Raw genomic sequence first — 15,329 nt, forward strand, 5'->3', positions numbered from 1 at the left:
GATCTTTTAGAAAAACTTGGGGGTTATTCAAATGGTGAAAATAACCTGGGTTGAATCTGGGCTACCCTGAGTCCCAGTTTTGGGGAAACGGTGGGATATAAATAATTATAGTAAGAATAAGGATATAATAGGAATGAAGAATCAAGTCAGAGAATTTTGAAAATTGGATACTAAAGTTAAGCTTAAAGAAGGTGTAAAGATGAAGAAAAAGGTGAACATTGTTAAGTATGTCGGAATATGATTATTACACATTTGTTTATGGGAAAACATAATAAATATTATTTGAAAATAAGAATAAGAATAAGAATGCCTAACTGAGATTATTCACATTGGTGCGCTAAAAAAAGTCTGAATGGCACCTTTGAAAAACTCCTGACATCAAATATCCTAGACTAAGTGGGTTTTTGGCAGCCTTAAATCCGATGCATTTGAAATCCATGTGAACAACAAAGATCCAACCCAGATTCCACCTGGGTTATTTTTACCATCTGAATAACCCCCTAAATCCACTTGCACACCTTCATTTGCTCACACACATTGCCTTCCATGTTCTCAGCTGCACCAAAGCCTCTCTTTATCCAGAGAACCAACCAAGCAAGTTTCGGTGGTGCAAGAGAAATCCATGCCAAGAGAAACCCAGCACCGGAGGGTGGAGCTGCTCTGTGCAGATCTCCTGGGAGCAGCAAAATGAGCAAGAGGAAAATATAGTTAATTGGACATTACTTCAGACCTCCTTCCCTTTCCTCCCCCCTTCCACAAGTCACAACTCTTCCTCACATAGGACTTTAGACAGAGGAACACCACCAGTTTTTGGCTAGCCAGATTTTTATGTTGCCGCCTTGCACACTTTGGTGAGAAGGGGGAAGGAAGGAGCAACATTTTCACCAGTTTCTCCATTGCAAGCCCAAACTTTTGCATTTTCAAAAGAAAGAAAGGAGGACTCTTAACACATATCCTTTTGAATTGCTCCATCTTCCTCTTGTTCATTCTGGTGTTTTCCAAAGACTCATGCTGATACATTAACTTTTTTGGACTGGGAGATTTTCTTTTGCACTTCTTATATTGCTATAGGCCGGGGTGCACAAATGCGCAGGTCCAAGGGCCACTTTTATGCCAGGGACCCTCCAGAAGTCACACGGAGTCCCAAAAAAATCAAACAACCTCCCCAAGATGTCTGGAATGCCACTTCTGATTCTCCAAAAATTGATAATTTTTCCATAGAAAACCCCATGAAAGGGTTGCCGCCGTATGTTGGAAATGACTTGAAGGCACACAACAACAGCAACAGGGAGGCCTTGCAATCTATTTAGATGGTAAATTGTTGTCCCTGGAGGCTTTTAAGAGCAGCAGTTCACAAGGTTTTTCCTCTCTTTCAGACAGAAAAGGATGTTCGGGGATTCCAAGAGGTGCCAAGGGACACAAAAAACATCCTTGGGGATGTTTATTCCTCCCAAACATCCGGCTTGAACCCCACTGGGTGTTTTTAGCTAACTTGGATGAAAACCAGTTCAGGCAACCCCACAATCTTTGCTCTGAGCAACCTGCACTGTTAGTCATAAGTGTTGCAATCCAGGCCTTTCATAACCCACTCGAGATCAATAAACAGGCTTGCTGGACTGTTACTGTTTTAATGTACTCATTATGGTCATGTTTGGAAAGTGACTTCATGGCCTTTTCAAATTACTGTATAATTTTATTTACTCTGGTAAACCAAAGGTTAAAGCACCGTACGATTGCAAAAAGGTCTACCAAACTGCTATATTTTGGTTCCTGATGGGATGATAAGATTTTCTACCTTTTGACAGGAAAAACGAGCCCAAGCCTGATTTGGGGATGGCCCTGGGCCTTGACTCCTTCATCCTGGGAAATTTCCAGAGGCCTCCGAAGCCAAGAGGCACAGGTTCATGCCATTCTTCGGATGATCAAGTTCACAGTGACCGCTCTAGCTGCACCTTGGCCAGGTTTCCTTCCAACAGGTGTGTCTGGAAGGGATTCATACCTTTGATCCGCAGAGCACAATGGCATTGAGAAAGACTGAATGGGGCATGACAGCCGCCTAATCTAAGGATCAATATATTTGTTTGCAGTGGGGTTGGCTCAATCCCTGCTTTGCCCTTGGGCCACCATTGCTTGCAGAAAGGAAAGACTCTTCCAGTTCCCTCCTTTTTTTGTTCTTCTCATGTGTTAGAGAATCAGAAAGAACAAGAATATCCAGAAACAGAAGCCTTTGTAACACTGACCCATGAAACTTTAACAATACATAATGGATGTTTTTCCCCCCTCTGGAAGAATGGGGAATTCACCTCTGAAATAACTACACTCATCCCTCCATATTTGTGGCTTTGATATTTGCAGATTTGATTAATATGTTCTCTCTAGGAATATCTAGGTCCTCCAGTGCAACTCTGTCGTCAACTTTAACTAAAGGTTGCACTGAAAGACCTAGAGTTTCTTAGAGAGAATACTCTTACTAGGCATTTGTAGCTCCTTTGGCGCAGTTCTATGGTCAGCATCTGTTGGACATTGACCACAGAGTTGCACTGGAGGACCTAGAGATTCCTAGAGAGGTAAAAAAAATATGATGTTTTTGTTATTTGCGGTTTTTCCATACTCACGGAGGTCTTGTGCCCCTAACCTTAGCAAATATGGAGGGACAAGTGCATTCCTATTCCAACTATATTCTTCTCATTGTTGTTGTGTACCTTCAAGACCTTTCCCATTTATGGTGACCCTAACATGGGGCTTTCTTGGTATGATTCTTCAGAGCAGGGTTGTCATTGCTATCCTCTGAGGCTGAGAGTGTGTGACTTGTCCAAAGTCACCTGTGGGTTTCCATAACCAAGCTGGGATTCGAACCCTGGTCTCCAGTCCTACTCCAACGCTCAATCCACTATGCCATGTTGTCTCCCAACTATATTCTACTCTACTACTTATACTGAGAAAGAAAAGTACATTATGTCTAAGACTTAAGTTACTTTCCTTGATAGCACTGATGCAATGCCTAAAAGTGTGTGTCTGCATTTTCAGCTTGTAAATACATTTTTTAAATCAACTGAATTCCTGTTATTGAAACCCAGCCACATAATGAGATATCTTGGAGATGGGACCCAAGACTAAACACAACATTTGTTAATGTTTTGTATACACCTTATGCACATAGCCTAAAAGATCAACAATGTTCATTGGGTTTTTTTTGGGGGGACAGATATAGCATTGGTGCTTTTCAAGGGGAAAAAATAGCTCCTAGACTAAACCTGCCAAAATTTCTCACTGTTGTTGTACAGCTAAAAATGAATGTGTGAACAAACAGGAAAAAGGACTGAAGAGCTGCATTAATAAGCAACCTTGGGGTGCATCCATTTTAGGTTGTTACCCCAGGATTAATTCCAGTGATAGAAAAACAGGCAGTTGATAGTCACATCCTCCAACAATTACAGCCAGTCCAGGAAATGTCTCACGTCTGTCAGAAAAACACATTATTTATCCCATGGTCATCTTCCAGGGAGGACCTAAATGCCCTGAAGGCACCAGATTCTGCCTGATCTTGGAAGCTAAGCAGGGTCTGCCCTGGTTAGGACTTGCACGGGAGACTACTAGTGAATATTGGATGCTGTAAGGCTGTATTTAAGAGGAAAGAACGTGGTGTGGTACTTTAAGTGTTGGACTATGACTTGAGAGGATGGCAGTGGCAAACCCCCTCCAAAGAAACTTGCCAAGAAAACCCCATGATATTTGGGAACTGCTTCCTTTGCCAACTACATCTTGACATGATTTAAAGCTTCCATTTGCAATTGTGCGTTCATACATGCATGTTCCCTGTTGCCTTATGGCCTCTCCATGAATTTCAGGTTTTTTTTAGAGAAGCAATCCTCAGGGATGGTTCTGCCGATTCCTTCCTCTGAAACGCAGCCTTCAGCACCTGGTATTTGTTGGCGGTCTCCCCTCCAAGTCCTAACCAGGGCTGTCGCTGCTTAGCTTCCAAGATCAGACAGGATCTGGTGCCTTGAGGGTACTGAGGACATTTTACTCAATGGCGCATAGGAAAACAGGAAGCCTTTACAGCTCTGCAGTGCTACTACATATTAGGCAGCTTCAGAGAAGCACCTTGAGGCTGGGATTTGTAATTTTATAAGTGTTGTTCTAGTGCGCTATGCAGCAGGAAAGCATTCTAGCCTGTTTTATAATCCCTTTGAAACCTCTTCTGTGTCACCTTCTTAAGAATTCTTCCTTTCCCTCCTTTCCAGGAAAGATCACTTTGGCTCCCTTGGCCCCCGTTTCGAAACCTACCACTGATGGAAGCAGAAGGTAAGATTTCTTTCCTGGAAACCTCCAGTTTCTGCAACTGATTCTTAACTGCGTCAAATGTCTCTTCTACACTGCATGACACAACAGTGCCATGATATCACTTGATTGACATAAGATTGACATAGTGGTTAAGCCTTGGACTACGAATCTGGAGACCAGGATTCAAATCCTGGCTCAGCCATGGAAACCCACTGAATGGCCTTGGGCAAGTGGCATTCTCTCGGCCTCAGAAAATGGCAACGGCAAACCTCCTCTGAAGAAACTTGCTAAGGAAACCCTGTGATTGGTTTGCCTTTGTGGCTGTTGTTGTGTGCCTTCAAGTCGTTTCCAACTCATGGTGACTCTATCACAGGATTTTCTTGGCAAGACTGGTTCAGAGGAGGTTTACCATTGCCTTTCCAAGGCTGAGAGAGTGTCACTTGCCCAAAGTCACCCATTGGGTATACATGGTCCAGCTGGGAATCAAACCCTGGTCTCCAGAGTCGTAGTCCAGCACTCAAACCACTATGCCACACTAGCTCCAGGTTTGCCTTCAGTCCAAAACACACTGCAGAAATAATCTGGTTTGACACCGCTTTAACTGCCTTGGCTCAATGCCAAGGAATTCTGGGAGCTGTAGTTTTGTGTGACATTTAGCATTCTGTAGCAGAGAGCTCCGGTGCCACAATAAACTACAATCCCCAGGATTCCCTAGCACTGAGCCAGCACGGTTCAAGTGGACTCAAACATTATTATTTTATAATTATAATCCATATTATTATGGATTATTTCTGCAGTGTGTTCTGGACCTTAAGAGTCGCCGTGATGTTTAGCCTGGAGAAAATAAGGTTAAGAGGTGATATGATAGCCCTGTTTAAATATTTGAAAGGATGTCATATTGAGGAGGGAGCAAGCTTGTTTTCTGCTGCTCCAGAGAACAGGACGCAATGGAGCAATGGATGCAAGCTACAGGAAAAGAGATTCCACCTGAACATTAGGAGGAAGTTCCTGACAGTAAGGGCTGTTCGACAGTGGAATGCACTTCCTTGGAAGGTGATAGAGTCTCCTTCCTTGGAGGTCTTTAAGCAGAGGCTGGATGGCCATCTGTCAGGGATGCTTTGATTTGGATTTCCTGCATGGCAGGGGGTTGGACTGGATGGCCCTAGTGGTCTCTTCCAACTCTACGATTCTATGATTCTATGATTCTATGATTCTATGAAAGCCCACTATGATGACAACAGAGCAGGGAATCTCATGAAACTGCAAATCCCAGAATTCCCTGGGATGGAGCCAAGGCCAGTGAGGTCAAAGTGCAATCCTGGTATCTTGGGAAAGGTAAAAGGCTCCCACTTGCAGCTCTGTTAGCCGGCCTAAGCCAGAGAGAGCTGTTTATTCAATTCAGTTTACAAGTTATTGTCTTATAATTCTGGGCTGAGGTTTGCACCAGTCGGACTCGTTCCGCCAATCCTTGGTCTCAGCAGGGCAACCCCACATGCCTGCTTTTGCCTTTTAAGTGCTGAAACAAGCCCCACATTATCTGCTTAATCCCCCAAAGCAGCACCTCTGCAATGATCCAGCTGTTTGCCCTTGGAAATAAAGAAACAGGGGACTAATTTTCCAAAGACAAAAACAGCCCCGGTCCATACTGTCCAGCGCCAGCCATTCCAAGGAGGACAGTCAGGACCTGCAAAGCCACTCCTGGCTTAAAAATATGTTTACATGGAAAAGGCTCTCTCTCTCTCTCTCTCTCTCTCTCTCTCTCTCTATATATATATATATATATATATGATCCTAGGGTCAAAATACCTTTTATTGTGCTGTCACCACAGAGAACCTCATGAGAACCAGAAGGAATAGCAGGGAGGAGAGATAAGGAAATATTGATAAAAGCTTGGCAAAGGTGGAAGGAGGGCCCTTTTTTGGGAGTGCTTGAGCGGTCTATTTCTGCATGGTGCTGGGTTAGACTAGATTACCTTTGGGATCCCTTCCAGGGCCATGATTCTAAGATCATAATACTGAATCTGGCGCAGTCCTGCCTAGAAAGAGGTGGGATTGTTTGTATGGTTTGTTGTTGCTGCGTGCCTTCAAGTCGTTGCTGACTTTTGGGGACCCTATCCTGGGGTTTCCTTGGCCAGATTTGTTCAGAGGAGGTTTGCCCTTGCCTTCCTGAGCGGCTGAGAGAGTGTGACTTAACCAAGGCCATGCTGGCTCCCTGGCAGCCACAGCACTTGCTTATTTAAATGCTCCTATCCAAAGATCTCAGGGTGGCTTGCAATGAATTCTTAGTCAGGCACAGAAATGAGACCAAAGAAATCTTGCCAAGAAAACCCATGAATCGGAAAGGACTTTGCACACAAGAGTGAAGAAAAATGGATCCCTCTGAAAAGCAGTTTTAGTCTCACTTCATGGAGATCAGCACATGGTTTTGCCCCAGACCCAGCAGTGGTCCGGCGTAAGACCATGTGTGGAGTCAACCCCGGAGAAGCATTTGCTTTGAGCTGGGATGCAACTGAGCCAAAGTGCAGCCAGAGCTGCAGCGCACCGTGCGACTGGGCTGTTTGCTGGAGGGCATGGCTGCAGATGCAAACATGATGCACACTTTATTATGGTCGAATGCAGTTCAAAGGAAGCTTCCTCTGCAGAAGGTCCTGGGTTCAATCCACAGATGTTGGGTTTTTAGCACCAAAGAGTGTGGCCTAGTGGTTTGAGCATTGGACTAGGACTCTAGAGACCAGGGTTCAAATCCTGGCTTGGCCATGGAAAGCCACTGAGTGACCTGGAGTAAGTCACAGTCTCTCAGCCTCAAGGGAAGGCCATGGCAAAGCCTCTTCTGAACAAATCTTGCCAAGAAAAACCCAGGGTAGGGTTGTTTTAGGGTCACCATAAGTTGGGAAACACTTGAAGGCACCCAGGAAGAAGTCAGTGTTGTCTATAGAGTCTGTGTTGCAAGATTTGGAGCAGCCCTGAGCATCCTTTGACTCCAGAGACCAGGGTTGGAAACTTGCCTCAGCCATGGGAAGCCCCCCTCTCCCAGCCTCCTCCTCCAAGGTAAAACAAGTCGGGCGAGGGTCTCCATGAAGGAAGGCAGCCCCCCTTCCCCCCCTGCAACCAGAGATGCTCCCCAAGGAAGGCAGGCGGGGGCCAGGGCAAGTACTCACCCAGCGCCAGGAGGGTCCCTTCGGCCGAGGAGCAGCTGCTGCTGCGGCGGCTGCGGCTGCTGCTGCTGAGCATCTTGGCCGGAGCCAGCCCTCCAGCCCCAGCCGGGAAGGAAAGAGGGAGCGAGCGAGGGAGGGAGGAAGGAGATTTGAAGAAGGGGAAACTGGCAAGAGAAGGGAGGGAAGGTAGGAGGAAAGGAAAGCTTGCAAGAGAAGGAGTGAGGGAAAGAGGGAAGGGAGGAGAGAAAGAAGGAAAGCTTGCAAGCGAAAGGAGGGAAGGGGGGGAGGCAAGCAGGCTTGCAAGAGAAGGCGAGAGGGTTGGATGGAAGGAAGGCACACTTGCAAGAGAAGGAAGGGAAGAAGGAAAACTTGCAAGGGAAGGAGCGAAGGAAGGAGGGAAGGCAGGCAGGCAGGAGCAGCTTCTTCGCGAGGCCAGGAGGGAGCCGGCGCCCGCTCCGTCCGTCCGTCCGTCCTTCAGGGTTTGCGAAAGGGCTCCAGGTGAAGGCAGGACTAGGGGAAGAAGGCAGGAGGGCAGGGCAGAGTCAGACAGGGCTGCCTTGGGACTAGGGACCGCCCCGCGGCCGGAGGAGCCCAGGGGCAGCAGCAGCAGCAGCGCTAGGCGGCGCCCTTCTCCCTCCCTCCGGAGCAGGAGGACCAGCATCCTCCTCCTTCTCAGACCAAGGGATGAGCTGCTGCCACCTTCTTGGCTCTTTGAAGAAGAGTTGGTTCCTGATGCTGGAGGAGAAAGGGCAGCAATCAACTCTTCCAGGACAAGGCCACAGCCCCCCCCCAAAGCCCTCTCTCTCCTCCTGCTGAGTCCCTTCTTGGACAACTGGGGACCAGCAGGGCTCTTCCTTCGAAGAAGTTTTCTTTCACACACAACAAACCAAAGAAGAGATGCTGCTGCTGCTGCTGCTGCCTCTGCCTCAGTCAGGTCCCCTGCCTTCCTCCTCCCTCAGCTTCCTTGGGAAAGAGGGCCAGAGGAAGAGGCCGCCTTGGCCAGACTTAGGATGGGCCATCTCCAGGCAGACCTCGCTTCAGGCCATTGGCCCACCTTCCTTTCAACTCCTCGCACCAAGAACCCTCCTCCTGGGCTCCTCTCCTGAGTTAAAGCTAGATCTTAACAGGCTTGGCTTTGACCCTCTTCAGGTTTACATATTTTTGTTTCCGTAAGGAAGAAGGCTCAAGCCTTAGGAAACTTCCATTGCCCAAAAAAAGGTGGCATGCCAAGGTTAGGCAGAAGAAAATAAATAAGGTTGTACAGCCCTCCATAGCCAAAGCTTCTTCATCCACACCTTCCAGCATCCATGGCTTGGAAATATTCATATTATATATATGCACATCCATATACACACACATACACTCGGCCCTCCTTATCTGCAGATTTTTTTTATCCACAGATTCAAGCATCCTTGGCTTGAAAATATGTTTCTATGTTTTTTATTGCATTGTTCTTTTAATATTGTGAGGCCGCTCTGAGTCCCAGTTCTGGGAAAAGAGCAGGGTACAAATAAATACAATAGTAGTAGCAGCCCAACAGTCAAACCACACTGGTTCACCTTAAAGATATCTTAAGGGTGGCTTATTCACAAAAACACACCAAGCGGTTTCCTCCCATCCAGAGCTGTTTTAACACCAATAATAAGTCTCTCTTTGTGTGGGTCTCTTTTCTCTCCTCTTTCCTAATCACATCCTCTTTCCAAAGATCCTTCTCCCTCTGCCTCTCCTTTCTCTCTGCTGGTGCCAAAACCGCACTTTCTGATCATTCACTCTGAATCACGCAATGAAGCAACAGGGCTGACAGATGACTCAGAAAAAGGGATGCAGGTTACTAACAGGAGAACCCTCTATTATTTACATACACAAATATTGTGGTGGCTAGCAAGCAGATGAGACATAATAGGATGTTGGGCTGGGTTGCCAACTGATCAAGAAGAAAAACATGGCTGACGTGCTCCTGCTTCTTTAGCAGTATGTCTTGCTTTGCAGAAACCTGGAGGTAAAGCTAATAATAATAATAATAATAATAATAATAATTTATATATATCCCACCTCTCCCTTATATTATATTATTTCATTTCTATGCCAACTTTCTCCCAACCTCAAGTTAGTCACAGTACAGATGAACCTCAAGTTTTATGGGTTTATGCAGATTTGATGATTTATAAGTTTGCCATCAATAAATGGTAATTTTTTGAGCAGTGGTCTTCAGTGGAAAATTGCAGTTGGTGAACATAGACTAAAAAGTTTAGTAAAGTCATGAATGCATGAAATAATACTGACTATCCCTGCTTCCCCTTCCACCCCAGGAACTTTGTCCAGTGATGGTCACTCCGCCGTGGCCCTTATTTCCATCTCCAGCCACATCTGGGACTACAAGACCCAGCATGCTCCATGACAGCAGAATGGAAGCAGCACTCTGCTCAGGTTCCTTAATTCACAAGGTAGGACTATATCAATTCAATGGATCTATTGTGGTGCAGTGGTTTGAGCGCTGAACTATGATTCTGGACCTGAGTTCGAGTCCCAGCTTGGCCATGAAAACCCACTGGGTGACCCTGGGCAAGTCATACTCTACTACTATGACTGGCAATGACAAACCCCCTCTGATGAAACTTGCCAAGAAAACCCCATGATAGGTTTGCCTTAGGGTTGCCATAAGTCAGAAATGACTTGAAGACACATAACAACAACAGCGGCAGCAGCTCTGGTGAGGTTACCTGTATGAGCTAAGATCCCCTGGATGGGGAACTAATACCAAATGCAATGGATAAGGCTGAAATGTGATTTCCTGAGGGATCCATACGCCAATCTTGGAAAACATGTGGATAATCTTTCGTTATTTCTATCCTCTGTAATTACTCTTTAATCCAGAGATGAGCATTGTGGCCCTCCAGTTTTTATTTTCAAGGATGAGCAAAACATGGCCCTACAGATATTGTTGGATTGCAACTCCCATCAGCATCGCCAATGGTGGGGGATGCTAGGAATTGCAGTCCAACACTATTTAGAAGGCCACGTTTCACCCCACCCTTCTTTATGCATCATTGGCTAATCTTGGATATTATGCACATTGGCTAATGTGCCACAATCCCACCTCTTTCCCACCATTTGGCTCCGAGTCACTGGGGCTGGTTCATGATCACACATCAGTGTCTGGTTTTTGGTGTCTGGTATTTACAAAACCAACACCCACAGGTAAAACAGGTTGCACCTCCTCACCTAAATGATCTGAAGAGGAAGGGAAGGAAGGAGCATTGGCCTTTGGAGAGTTTTGGCTGGGGATGGCATTGCTCTGCCTTGGTTCTTGGTGTGATGCAACACACAACACTGATACAGACAGATACCCAGTGTGAAGGTTTAAATGTTGCATGACAAACTCCACAACTAGCACTGGGGGGGGGGGGGGGGATGTACCTGAACTCCAAAGCCTTATGCAATCTGGGAAATGTTACCTACCGCAGAAAATGTTTGCATACAAGATAGACGATGGAAGACAACATTGTCAAGCAAACAAACCTCCTGGGTAAAAGGTGACATGCAAAATGGGAAAAGAAACACACCTTTAATGGTATTTCAAACAAATGTGTTTCCATTTCTCTCAGCCAGTATCCAGATAATTAGGGGAGACTTTACAAAATGTTCCCATCCAGAAACTGACCCCAAAACTAAATATAAAAAGATAAAACTATGGAATCTGGGGATCTGTAGTTTTGCAAGGTGTTTAGCTTTCTCGGCCAAAGAGTGCTGGTGCCTCACCAAACTACCAACTCCCAGGCTTGTGTTGTGTAGGATGGAGTCATGGCAGTTCGAATGGTGCTAAACTGCATTATTTCTACAGTGCAGATGCCACCATGTGAAACACCCTTCCAAGGAGAAGAAACCAATGAAGTCCACTCCCTTCTAAGGGTAAAAGACAACTAGTAATCCCAGAATGCCCAGGTGGCTGGGGTTTTCTGGAGTTGCTATCTCAAGGAATGAACTTTCCTGAGTTTGAGGCTGCTAAATTCTTAATTCCTTCCCACCAGAGGGAGAAGGTAAGCGTGGGAAGGCAGAGGAGGAGGAGGAGGAGGCCCTGGCCCTGGGAAATCCTTGGCTGCCGTCTCCTCCTCCTCTGCCTCCCAGAGATCAGCTGTGACTCAGGTTCCCAGGAACGGCAGGTATTTGGCCGGCGGGAGTGTACCTTCCTGCGTGGGAGGACAGGGAACCCTAGCCTGCCTTTGGCACCCAGGGCCAAGTCCTCAGGGAGCCAGCGTGGTCTAGCGCTTTGAGCCTTGGACTCCAGAGACCAGAGTTCGAATCCCTGCTTGGCCATGGAGAGCCACTGGGTGACCTTGTGGCAAGTCACACTCTTGGCCTCAAAAGCAAACCTCTTCTGGACAAATTTTACCAAGAAAACCCCATGATAGGGTTGCCTTAGAACAACAACAACACACAACAATTGTCAAGTTCTCAGCACCTGAAACTTCCCAGCCTGGAAGAGAGAACAAGTCACTTCCTTGGAAAGGTTTTCCTCAGAACCAGAGGTGCTCATCTGCCTCGAATTAAGCAACCTCAAACTCAGGAAAGTTCATTTTCTTGGAACTCCAGCAAACCCCAGCCACCAGGGCATTATGGGATTTGTTGTCCCCCCACCCCCCTCCAAAAATAAATTCTCAAGTTCTGACTATTCTGGATCAAGTGTCTAACTGCCAACAGGACGAGGCTCATGTATCTTTAATAGCGATGTAGAAAAGGGAATTTCAATAGGTGCTGAAATACACAATGGGGCTCATGTATCTTTAATAGTGGTGTGGAAGAGGGGATTTCAGCAGGTGTTAAAATACAGGACTTTGGTGCACTTGCTGAATTTTCTTCACCACCAAACGCCCAGCATCCAGCCAAGGGCCGCTCTTTGTCTCCTTGGGCGAATCCAATATGTAATCATTTATTAGCTCAGCTGAAAGTAAACAGGATGAGGAATGTCCTTGCTTGCAAATTAATGGCGAGCGACCCGTGAAGACCTCAGGGCAGAGGCAGCATTGGAGACGGTGGGAGAGCGCCAGATTAATTGTGGAAGTTTTAGAATGTGGCCCGTTTTATGAGAATATGGCACAGAGCTCATCCCACTCGGCTGGTGAAGAAATCAAGAGGGATGGGAGGTGATAGGGAGAGACCCAGGAAAAAGTCGGCAGTTCAGCCAGGCTGCCTGAGAAATGCAGCCACTTATTTGCAAATTTGCACAGCTCCTCTTTTTTCTTTCAATGTGTCAAAATTTCCAGAACAGACATTTGAGTCCCTATGATTTGAACATACATCATTCTTCTCCAGAATTAGCGTATGGTACCACTCTTTCTTGCAAAAATTAACATCATTTTTTAAATTCTTTATTGTTTTAGTTATTGAATCTAGCCCATCTACACAGACAAATCATAATGAAATGATCCACTTTCCCACTTATACATGTATATATTCTTTTTTTAAGGCTAACTAGCATACAGAACTTAGCAAAATCATCATACAACACAGTGTCAAAATAAAATGGAGTTAAAGGCATTAACCCTTGTACTTACCTAGACTGCTGCTACAGTGCAGAAATAATGCAGTTTGATGCCACTTTAACCACCATGACTACCTAGAATTTGTAGTTTTGTGAGATATTAAGCCTTTCCTGTTAGAGAGCTCTGGTGCTACTACACCAAACTACAGAAACCTGGATTCCATAGCATTGAGCCAAGGCAGTTAAAGTGGTGTCAAACTGCTTTATTTCTGCAGTACGGCAACAGCCCTAGTATAAAGGTGTTTGTGTTAACTTTTGACAGCCTACTGTATTTCTGCTCAAAACCAACCTTTGCTTTGGAACTGTGACTGCACAAAGAAATTTGCAAGAAATTGCTTGATCTAATAACCCTGATCAGAAACAAACTGGCCAAGATATGACAATGGGGTTGTGTAGGGTAAATCTTTGCATGTGGACTTCTGCACTGACTGTGCTAGGCATCCCTTGCGCTGAACAGCATTGTTGTGCAATTGGACATACACTTCAATGTGCGTATATATATTTTGCATGATGCTGTACTTTGCTCTTCTTGGGTGAAGCCAATGAGCGCAAGCTGATAAAAAGAGCACCGGACTCTCCCAGAGAAGGGTCACAAAGGAACCCTGACAGCAATCTTTGGGAGCCAAAAGACTCCAGGCCCAAGAAAAAGTGGTCCTTGTCTTTAAAAAGAAGAAGAAGAAGAAATTGACAATTTTCTGTCTAGGAAAAGCAAGCCTTCTGAAAGGAGGCCTTTTTCAGGGGGGTTTCCAAAGAGCCGGGAGCAGAACAAGACAAGCCTTTCAAAGGCTGTGTAAACGGCCCAGCGGGCTGCCGGCAAGGAGACCGGAGGACATGCTCAATTGCCAAGCCCAAACACATCCTAAAAGCGGCCGGAGGTCTCAGGGGGCTGACCTCATGGAGTAGCACACGCCACTCATTTGGCTTCCCCCTGCAACTCAAGGAGAGAACGTGGCTTGGGGGATGTTCACACTGTGAAAATAATCCAGGATGAGTCCAGGATAAATCTCCATTGTTCACATGCATCTGATTAAATTTGGGAGGACTGCCAAAAAGCCCACACAATCCAGGATAATCCCATACATGTGGATGTCCCCAAGAGCATTCTGACCAATGTCTAACAAATGAGGAATATACACACACAAACACACACTTTCCAAGACAGTGCCTTTGCCTAGAGGTTTCTCCCCCTTCACCCCAAGCCCCAGAGAAAAAGATTTGGGCTGAGACCTGGGGACCCAAATTATGGATGGTGCTACTAACTCTCTCCTCTGGCTTTGTGTGCAAATGGTCAGCGGATTGAAAGATCACCTTGTCCCCTTCCCTGCCGGAGATCCCATCCGAGCCACACATACTTAGCCCTTTCAGCCGTTCCTCATCAAAAGGCCTCTTAATTTTCTTAAGAAGGTCTGTGTTCAAGCAGAAAGGGACTCGCAATGGGCTCAGCGCCACTAGAACCATTTAGCACGGCTCCCGTTTAAGATCAGATTCGCGCACTTTGGCAAAGTCGGCCCTTAACCCACTTCAGACCTTCCCTGCACAAAGGCCTCCTTTTACCAAAGTATTTTTTCATGGGCTTCTGTCTAGCAGTGGGGTCACTACCATAAGACTTTAGGCTGGGGCACATTTATGCAAGAATCTTGTCAGCATGGCTTTTGCATTCTTGGCTTCCAAATAACACAGAATACACACAGCTCTGCTGGAAAACGTCTCTGAATCTAAACTGTGTGACTACCCCACCTTTCCAGACCTGCCTTTGTTTCTTCTGGATGCTGTTTCCAGGCACTTTCCACCACTGCCTGTTTCTTCCTTCTTTTGCCAAAATTAATCTCAAAAGGGATCTAATTCCACCATGAATGGCATACTGGTTTCACCTAGTCAGGGGTCCCACACTGAGTGTCACACTGGTCTCACCCAGTCAGAGATCACCCCGCAACATGTTACTCAGCCAATCATATTAGTACAGGTGGGAATATCAACAGATGTTATTGAGCTGCAAATCCCAGCAGTCCTGCCCAGGATAGACAATGCAAGGAGTTGCAACCCAAGAACATCTGGAAGACTTCTCCTGGGAAGGAGATACGGAGCTGTTTACACTCCCCATCACAGGCAGATGGCCATTAGAGCTTTGTTTTAAAACATCCCAGAGAAGGAGAGCCCACCACTGCTCTCCAAGATAATCCCTTCTGCTCTGACTCATCTAACTGCAATTAGTTCAACCTAAACCTTTTTTTGCAGAACTCAAGAACTTGGTTTTTATCTGAGAAAACATATCAGGGAGGGAAGATACTTGGGGCATCACTTTCTCTCTCCTCCTTGCCTCCTCCATCATTAGCTCTGGCAGATGTTCCACC

General features: G+C 46.0%; 2 protein-coding genes across 9 annotated transcripts in view; one reads left to right on the top strand and one right to left on the bottom strand.

The window, feature by feature from the left end:
- TGFA (transforming growth factor alpha) overlaps positions 1–7,517 on the bottom strand; it is a 30,169-nt gene extending 22,652 nt beyond the window's left edge. The window contains exon 1 of the mRNA XM_089538610.1: positions 7,443–7,517. Within this exon, the coding sequence (XP_089394736.1) occupies positions 7,443–7,515 (73 nt within the window). The 5' untranslated portion in view covers positions 7,516–7,517. The remainder of the gene's footprint in view (positions 1–7,442) is intronic.
- LOC149306662 (uncharacterized) overlaps positions 1–9,878 on the top strand; it is a 59,765-nt gene extending 49,887 nt beyond the window's left edge. For all 8 annotated transcript variants that reach the window (XM_089538615.1, XM_089538614.1, XM_089538613.1 and 5 more), the window contains 3 exons: positions 1,806–1,976; positions 4,245–4,305; positions 9,749–9,878. In XM_089538615.1, coding sequence (XP_089394741.1) covers positions 1,806–1,976; positions 4,245–4,305; positions 9,749–9,764 — 248 coding nt within the window. In that variant the 3' untranslated portion in view covers positions 9,765–9,878. The remainder of the gene's footprint in view (positions 1–1,805; positions 1,977–4,244; positions 4,306–9,748) is intronic.
- Positions 9,879–15,329: the final 5,451 nt, after the last annotated feature.

The sequence above is a fragment of the Sceloporus occidentalis genome, unplaced genomic scaffold, assembly GCF_023333645.1.
Source record: "Sceloporus occidentalis isolate IW3139 unplaced genomic scaffold, rSceOcc1.0.p SCAF_9, whole genome shotgun sequence".
Classification (NCBI taxonomy): domain Eukaryota; kingdom Metazoa; phylum Chordata; class Lepidosauria; order Squamata; family Phrynosomatidae; genus Sceloporus; species Sceloporus occidentalis.